The sequence below is a fragment of the Staurois parvus genome, unplaced genomic scaffold, assembly GCF_062004578.1.
Source record: "Staurois parvus isolate SC_StPar_1 unplaced genomic scaffold, SC_StPar_1.0 ptg000090l, whole genome shotgun sequence".
NCBI classification, from domain to species: Eukaryota; Metazoa; Chordata; class Amphibia; order Anura; family Ranidae; genus Staurois; species Staurois parvus.
In genome coordinates, this window is record NW_028317886.1 from 3,455,339 (window position 1) to 3,464,766 (window position 9,428).

The 9,428-nt window shown below is 38.9% G+C and overlaps 1 protein-coding gene across 2 annotated transcripts in view; it reads left to right on the forward strand.

Moving 5' to 3' along the window:
* The window catches only part of TMEM192 (transmembrane protein 192), a 79,821-nt gene extending 70,655 nt beyond the window's left edge, over positions 1-9,166 (forward strand). For both annotated transcript variants that reach the window (XM_089670362.1, XM_089670363.1), the window contains exons 5-6: positions 166-268; positions 4,325-9,166. In XM_089670362.1, coding sequence (XP_089526488.1) covers positions 166-268; positions 4,325-4,469 — 248 coding nt within the window. In that variant the 3' untranslated portion in view covers positions 4,470-9,166. The remainder of the gene's footprint in view (positions 1-165; positions 269-4,324) is intronic.
* The last annotated feature ends 262 nt before the right edge of the window (positions 9,167-9,428 follow it).

Below are 9,428 nucleotides of genomic sequence, written 5' to 3' on the forward strand. Positions count from 1 at the left end.
TAACCCCTTGTTTTCACAGTTACATTCCAATCCAGGATTCATTGTATTCAAATCTAATGTTCCTATGTCAAAATATACATATTCTGGCATCTACTGTTAATAAACGTGTGTGTGTGTGTATATATATAATTGTTGGGTTTATATTTTGACTTTTTTTTTTTGTAGTGAATATATGCAAGTTTAATAGACGCAAACCTGATGCAGACATTATCGAAGAAGAAAGGAAACGTTCATGTTTACCTGACCCCAAACCAGGGATTGGATTCAGGTAACCAGTTTCAAAAACCTTTTTTTTTTTTATTTTTTTTTAATGGCTTGGACTTGCCATGGACATGAAATTTTGAATAAAAAATCTGACCTATGTATAATCTTGCATGTGAAAAATGTTTCTGTAAACAAACATTCAGCTTTTAGTCATCCTAACAAATTTAGACATACCTGGCAGCAGCCTTATCTTGGGGAAACAAACACAATCACCTGGGAATATAATTGGTTGGCCAGGGATCTGTACAGGTTGCACTGCACTTCTGCATCATGCAATTATGCTTTTCCCAGTCTGTCTTATAATATCTTATGTAAATGCTTAGCCTAATGCAGGCCATAGATGGGTCGAAAATCGGCCGATTTTTCGGCCGAAAATAAAATCGGCCGATTTTCGGATCGTTAGTGGGCGATTTGGTCGGCCGATTTTCGGTATTTTGGCCGTTTTTTTTTTTCGGTAAAGTTGGAAAAAAATCGGCCGATTTTGCCGATCGGACGATTTTCGCGGCAATTAGTGGGCGAATCGGCCGATTTTTTTACCGATAAAAAAACTGCGCATGAGCAGTGACCTGCAAGAGGAAGACAAAAAGAAGAAAAAGAACAGGATGAAGAAGAGGATGAAGAAGAAGAGGATGAGGATGAAGAAGAAGAGGATGATGATGAGGATGATGAGGATGATGAGGATGATGAGGATGATGAGGATGATGAGGATGAGGATGAGGATGATGAAGAAGAAGAGGAGGATGAGGATGAAGAAGAAGAAGAAGAAGAAGGAGGATGAAAAAGAAGAAGTAGGATGAAAATAAGAATAATTCCAGTCCAGCAAAAAGTGTATCTGCAGAGAGCTCCGCTATTTCTGACAGTTCTCTGACAGTTCCTTCACATTTACAGCGGTTGAAACATTGTATCTATTTGTTTCCGAATAAAAACATCTGTATCCTAAATGGAAATAAATAGATACAATGTTTCAACCGCTGTAAATGTCAAGGAACTGTCAGAGAACTGTCAGAAATAGCGGAGCTCTCTTCAGGGACACTTTTTGCTGGCTGTAGAAGGGATGAAAATCGGCCGATTTTTTTTTTACCATTGATGGCAACGTCGGCCGCTTGAACGACCGAATTTTCGTTTTTTAAAAGAAAAATCTGCCGTTTTTCTCCCCATCTATGGCCTGCATTAGAGGGATTTTTCTTCCATTTTTTTTTTGTGTTTATGGTAGACTGCTAGTCTGACTTCAGTAATTTTTACCTATAGATATAAAGGAGGGTTCCATATCCAGCACCCTATGACAAAACACTGATGCTCTTATATAATGTTTCAGTTAGGACTGGCCCAAAAATAATTCCATCCAACATTGGAAACAAGTCTTTGCTCTCAGAGATTTTTCAGGTATATGTGGATACTGGTGGATTAACTAAGTCCTTTTTTTTTTTTTTTTTCTTAAAACTCTCTGGAACTCTAATAAGATCTTACTTTCAAAGCTCTGTCCCACAGTGCCTTAGATTTTTAAGAGGAACAAATGAAATATGTTTAGTGGAAAGTTATAATAACATTAACAGCAAGTTAGGTGGATCTAGGAACTCTGTTTTAACATCACATGCCTGGTGAAGGGTTCCCCCACAGCTCTGAAACTGTGCACCTTTCTCTTTGTGATGTGATCATTCTAAAAAATAAAAACTTCTAAGGATGACTTTGATAATCCATGGTGTGCTGGCAAATGTTGCTCTGTTTTAACAAAACCCTTAACAAAGACACAAAAAATATATCAACCTAGTGGGCGAATTTGATCTATTGGCATCTGCTACAATATCAATTTTTAATTGATTTTAATATGTCAACTTATTTCTAAAGCCAAACTGTTTTTTGTTTTGTAATGTGGGTTATTGTTGAACTACTATCAGGTTTTCATTGATGTCTCCACTGGGGAGATTTTTACCCTCTCTATCTGTAGTTATCACCACTGTCGCCATGAGAGAGGGATGCGAAATCCAGAATTTTACAGCTGACACTGGAGCAAGAGCTAATAGGCAATCTTTCAATGGGGGCACCTGTTCTGGTGACAACTGTCGAAGAGTAGATTACGCCTCACTTTGGGAGATTCCTTTTTGCTTTCTGTTGTATCTCTGGGTGAGAAAGTGAAAGGAACTTGAAAGCATTGTAGCGCAGAGTCCATGAAGTACTGCCCTTTCCCACAACTCTCTGGTTCCTGAACATGCTCAGGAAGATAGGTTCCCTCAGCTCAGAGAGGTCTGCACAAGTCATCTGCACCCAGGTGAGAGGCCATCTACTCTCAGAACGAGCATGTGGGCAGTGAGGCCGCAGCCTAATAGTACCCAGCTGCTCCAGAAGATATATCTACTGTGGGGAGGACTCACATATGCAGCCACATATTACCCTGACTGAGCTATAGAGGCATTGCTGTGAAGAGTCCATGTTAGTTCGGCTTTCATGATCTGTTTTGTATTATTCTGCTATTTGGTTCTAACTTGTGTGATCCTTCATTACACACAGAGTGATCTATTCAAGCATTTCTTTCTTTAATTTTGATAATTATAGCTTACAGCTAGTGAAAAACCCAAAATTCAGTATCTCAGAAGATTAGAATATTGTGAAAGTTCAATATTGTAAACTCAGTGTCACACTCTAATCAACTAATTAACACAAAACACCTGTAAAGGTTTCCTAAACCTTTCAATGGCCTCTTAGTTTGGTTCAGTAGGTTACACAATCATGGGGAAGACTGGTGACTTGACAGTTGTCCAGAACACAGTCATCGACACCCTCCACAAGGAGGAAGGTAAGTCACAAAAGGTCAGTGCTAAACAGTTGGCTGGTCAGAGTGCTGTATCCAAGCATATTAATGGAAAGTTGAGTGGAAGGACTTCAAGAGCCACCACACACAGACCTATATCCAGAGAATGGTCTACAACTGTCGCATTCCTTGTGTCAAGCCACTCCTGAGCCAGAGACAACATCAGGCGCGTTTTACCTGGGCTAAGAAGCAAAAGGACTGGACAGTTGCTCAGTGGTCCAAAGTCCTCTTTTTGTATGAAAGTAAAATCAAGGTCCCAGAGTCTGGAGAAAGAGTGGAGAGGCACATAATCCAAGTTGCATGATGTCCAGTGTGACGTTTCCACTCCGTGATGATTTGGGGAGCAATGTCATCTGCTGTGTTGGTCCACTCTGTTTTATCATGTCCAAAGTCAGCACAGACCTCTACCAGGAAATTCTAGAGCACTTCATGCTTCCCTCTGTGGACCAGCTTTATGGAGATGCTTATTTCATTTTCCAGCAGGACTTGGTACCTGACCACACTGCCAAAAGTACTAATACTTGATTTAATGATCATGGTATCGCTGAGCTTGATTGGCCAGCAAACTCGCCTGACCTAAACCCCATAGAGAATCTGTGGGGTATTGTCAAGAGAAAGATGAGACACCAGATCCAACAATGCAGCTGAGCTGAAGGCCGCTATAAAAGCAACCTGGGCTTCCATAACACCTCAGCAGTGTCACAGGTCGATCGCCTCAATGCCACTCTGCATTGATGCAGTAATTCATGCAAAAGGAACCCTGACCAAGTACTGAGTGCATACTATACTGTACATGGACATCTTTTCAGTAAGCCAACATTTCTGTAATAAAAATTCTTTTGTTTTTTTTCTTGGTCTTAGTATTGTAATTTTCTGAGAAACTGAATTTTGGGTTTTTACGAGCTGTAAGCCATAATAATCAAAATTAAAAGAAATAAATGAAATAAATGCTTTAAATATTTCGTGTAATTAATCTATGTAATATGAGTTTACTTTTTGATCTAATTTATTGAGATGCACGTTTGTGTGTATACAATATGAGTGTGTAAATATATTCTGTATGTGTGTAATATATATATTTGTGTGTGTATATGTATGTATTTGTGTGTGTGTGTGTGTGTATGTATATGCATGTGTGTGTGTGTGTGTGTGTGTGTGTGTGTAATAAAATTTATTTACACATCGTGTATTCATGTATATGTCCTAAAACCCCTAACACAGCAGAATTTTTATTTTATATATTTTTTATTTTAGGTGCCAATCAGATTTAGAAGAAGTAGTTGAAAAACAGGGTCTCACAATAGAGGCTCTCAAACGCCATAATGAAGATGTTTGTAAACTGCTACTCGCGGCAAAGGCACAGCTACGTAATGAACAGATACGGGCATCAGAGCAATGAGTCAGACTGAGGATTTTTTTCATTTTTACAGTTCAGTGTACTACTGAGTCTCATGACGTTGATATTCAAGATCGCAAATGATGGAATTATTTTCTTCTGCTCTGGGCTTTACAGCTTAGTGACTTTCTTGCTGGTGAACATATCACATGCTTATGTGCATGGCATGTAATCCTGTAAACTTACTGAAATTAATTTTTACTGGTGGGTGTCAAAAATAGTTTACAGTATTTTTAGTCATTACCGAACTAATCAGTATTTTCTACTTCTAGAGCATCCAATACTGCTCTGTACACTGTGAATATGGAGACACACTTACTGTATAGGTAAAAAAAGCTAAGTACAAAAATGTGACTGGGGAAATAAGGAAACTTGGATTTTCTTCACTGATTTCAGTACCAGCACTAACTTGCTGCAGTGTTGAATGGCTGGGGAAGTTGGATATGACTATATTTGTGTGTGTGGTTTGTCCATAGTGCTCAGATTTGCTCATATCAATGCATGGCCAAACATGATGTCCTCAGCTGGAAATAGGTACTAAGGGGCTGCTTTATCTACAAAGGTATGGACAGCTTATAACCTCTCTCCCCAAAACAGAATGTCCCAAAAAATGTTTTCCAGCAAAGGTGAATTTTTACTAACCTCTCCTACCACTCACACTGTCAATTGGAAAAAAAAAGTTGCCTGAAGACTGCTAAGAAACAAACAATGAGAGAATATTTGGCAGATGCCTGGTTCTCACTGAGCCCAGTGGTTCCTGCCACTGACTCCTACATCACTAGATAATACAGGTGAGTGGAAGCTTTAAGCATACTGGTGGACCAGCACTCTCAGAAATGTTGGTTGATTTCCGACTTTAGGCGGTAGTTTTTTTCATCCAGCAGTAATTGGCTGAAGGAGAGGTAACTATAAATCATCTTCTTTGCAGAGAACAATTTATTTTAGCAACCGAGTTATTTCATAATGCATTTTTTTCACTTCCAATGTTATTGCTATGAGTTGCAGTGTGTTGTTATAGGTTCCAGCATGTTCGAATGCGCTTTGCTGTGCAAAAGTGCAACATGTCCCATTTTTTCTTTTCAGCCCGTTGATGTGACCGAATACCATGAAATAAATTAAATTGCCTTGTTCTTGCACTGGGACTGCACTAGGCAATGCTGCTCCACCAGATAATGTGAATGGGCCCTTAAATTGTATGTAAGCCAAACGTTTTGTATACAGTAGAGATGGGTTGGAAACCTTGAAAGGTTTTTATTGCTGTCTTTTTCTTCACTGGGTAGAGTCACCCTTTTTGGTTTAGTGATCAAATACAAAATGTTGAAACTATTACTGGATTTGGAAATCTGGGTAAATCATATAAAGACACTTGAGACTGATATCTAAGAAGAGGTTTCCCATTCATTTCCTGTTAAAGCTGATTTCAAGGTTTTTTTGCATAGTTATATTGGTTCAGCTTGGATCCATTAAGTATGCAAATGTCATACCTGTCCTGAGGAAGCAGAGAATCGCTATAGCTGCTTCTACAGTGATCCTTGTTGAATTTTGGCTTCAGCTGCCTGCTGCATAACCACAGGGGATTGGTCACTTGGAACAGCGATCATTCAGAGAGAGCTTTTCATTTTTCTCAATGCATGCAAAGGGTTCTCTGATTGGATGAGGTGGAGAAGTGGGACCTGAGGTCATGATCTCCACTTTTTCCAATAAGAGAATGCCTTAATTCATTGAGAAAAATGTAAGGTGTTCTGTGAATGGCAGCCATGCCAAGCAGGCTGGTTACTCTTCAGCAGGACAGCCACTTGGCACTGGACCAAGAAGACAGCGAAGATCGTAGTAGTAGTAGTAGTAGTAGTAGTAGTAGTAGTAGTAGTAATAACAGCAGCTACTAAAGTGATTCTTTGCTTTCATGGGAATGCATGGAATATGCATACTTTTTAATGGTCCAAGTTGTACCATTATAACTAGGCAAAATCTAAGTCTTCATTACAGGAAGTAAGTGGGAAATCTCCCCAAAGGAACAACAAAAAGTATACCAACTGGTGTTTAACCATTTCCTGCGCTATCACAAAAAAAAAACATGTTGGGCTATACATGCACTTTAAACCTTTTGAAAGAGTTTTTTTGTGAATGTTCTAATTAGTCCAGGCTATATCAGGTGTGAATTGTAATAGAACTGTGCCAAGACACGGACCGTTTTATGTTCTAAAGTAGTTCTTTTATTGTGTTTAATGTAACCATTTTTATAGTTCTATACTTGCATTTCCAAAACTGTGAACATATTCTTTCCTTAATTTTTTGTTTATTATGTTTTTAGAGTTATATGTGTTCTTTGTGTGCTTAGACTATTTGAGGTTCGTAATCATCCTCAATAAATGAATACAGGCGTTCTTGTTTATATTTTTATTTTTTTTTCTATCACTGTAACTGATCTATTCCTGCTATACTGAGCATGTGCCACATTGAGTGAATTAAGAATGCTAAGGCTGGTCACAAAGTTCATGAGTAGTGCACTTGTTACTAATGAGTGAATGACATGCAATAGGAACAAAACAAGAGCATTTCCAGGATATTGGAAATTCACTTGTGACTATACTACAGCAAACATACCAATCATTGTAGACAACATGCCCTCTATCAAGAGTGGTGACAGCAGCCAGGTTGGGCAGTCTTTCAAAAATAAAAAGACTTTACATCTGTTTGACAAATCTTGAGTCCAAATCCAGATACCTCAGATTAGAAATCTATAGCTATAGAAATGTCTACATATCAGTATTGCCAGGGACTTTATCAGCTGCAGAAAATCTTTGTATAGTGACTGAGATAGAATGGTTGGGCTGTTCTGACATGCTAACCATTCAAGTGTTGACTTCTAATCTTCTATTGCAAAACTAAAGGCACAGTCTGAATTTGTTTTGATAATGTCCCTTGCCTATACCAGTCTTCATATTGCAGCCTTAAAGTGGAAGTAAAGACAAATCCTAACTAACGCTAAACCTACTCTCAGCCACTTTCTAAAGCCTAGTACACACAATGAGAAAATTGGCCGAAAAATACAGCATTCGGACCGATTGTCCAATAATCTGATTGTTGGCAGTGGTGTATTTAGGTTTCGTGCTAGCCTAGGCAACACAAAAATTGGACGCCCCCCCCCCCCCCACAGAGAGAGAGAGCCTGACACCACCCAACACCCCCCCACCCAAGAGAGCCTCCCACTATCACCACCATCCCTACACCAGCCAACCCAACCCCCATCCCCCAGCGAGGGAGAGAAAGACATTCACCTTCACAGCTCCAGACATCCCCTGGAATAAGAGTCAGGATCTGCATTCACCGTCAAGGAGCCAGCCTCTCTTGGATCCCACCCAGTCCCCATGCTGCGTGTGTCCCTTCTGTCTTTTCTTCCAGGGAACAGTGCTGCCCCCCTGAAAAGTGCTGCCCTAGGCAAATGCCTTGTTTGCCTTGTGGTAAATACACCCCTGATTGTTGGTACACAGTTCATGCTAAATTATCCTAAGGGACAAGCAAAAAGGTTTTTCGCATACAACACCAGAACGAATAATTTTTATTTGATCAGTACAGTATTCGTCCAAAAAAAATTGTGTGACTAAGACCGTGCATGCTCGGAAACGAAATAATACATTACAATACAACACAATACATTACATTACTTCCAAAGTTGAATTCTGTCACATTCTCATTGTGTGTACAAGGCTTAAGCCTATTCTATCTAGCCCTGTAAAGAAAAAAAATCGCTATACTTGCCTGTTCTACAGCTACTCTGGTCCGATCTCCAGTGGCACAGTCTTGTGCGCTGAAACAGCTGACAACAGCTGGGAAGTGACATCACTCATATGGAGCTTCTGTTGTCAGCTGCCTCTCTTGCACACTTCTACATGCTGAAGCTGTCGCTGACAGCTCAGTGTGGGACTGGACTACAGGACAAGTATAAAGATTTTTTTTCCCCTTTTTTCTTCTTTGCTTAGAATGTGAATGAGAGTAGGTTTAGAGTTAGTTTGGATTTTAACTTTCTTATCTTTGCTGAAAAATTCAACACAAACCTGTTTCCCCTGGCAACAACTTCACTTCAATATTCCATTTTATTTACACACAAGATGCCACCCACACCAGTAGTATTTCAAGTGTCTATATATATATATATATGCCAGTAATGTTTTAAGGGTATCTTTTGAACATTCTTGCAAAGACATTTAGGTTTCAAATGAGAATTGTAAAAGGGTATAGAATCATGGATTTTGATTTTTTAGCCTTCCAAAATTTTGGCTATCCTGTCCAAATGCCTGTGCCTGCTGATAACCTCCTTGTATCTATCTAGTTGTCATCTTTGGCTATAAACAGAGTGTGAACAGCTAATCACACTGCATGTTTAAACCTGATGTCAGGGAGACACGGCACTAGCAGTCTGCTCTTCTTAAAAAAAAAAACAAAACAAAAAAAAAAAAAACTAAAAAATAATAATAAAGCCGATTCCTAAATAAGCAACGTTATTGCTGCTGGTTTGATGTGAAGTGTTTGTTTTTACTACTATGGATGAGCAAACCTATAGTCTTCTACAGTTCTATTCCAGAGTAAATTGTTGAAATAAGATGATTAATAAAATGCATTAGTTGCACATTTTGTACATCTGGTTTATCCTTTATAGAGTATGTAAATGTACAAACATAAATAAATTGATTAAAAATGTCCCTGAGTGTGAATTTTACTGTTACTGCACAGGGGCCTTAAAGTGTATGTAATCCCTAACAATGAAGTTCTCGTATTTTCCCTTTTGGTCTGCTAAATATACAATTGAAAAGATTTTGTTATACAACGTACAGTATATGCTGTTATTGCTATGTAAATGTTACAAGATTTTCATATATTCTGCTGAAAAACCCAGGTGTCTGGATGTTGTGTTTTTCAATACTACTGAGGTACTGATCTGGTAAAGTATGTAGCTAAAGGGCT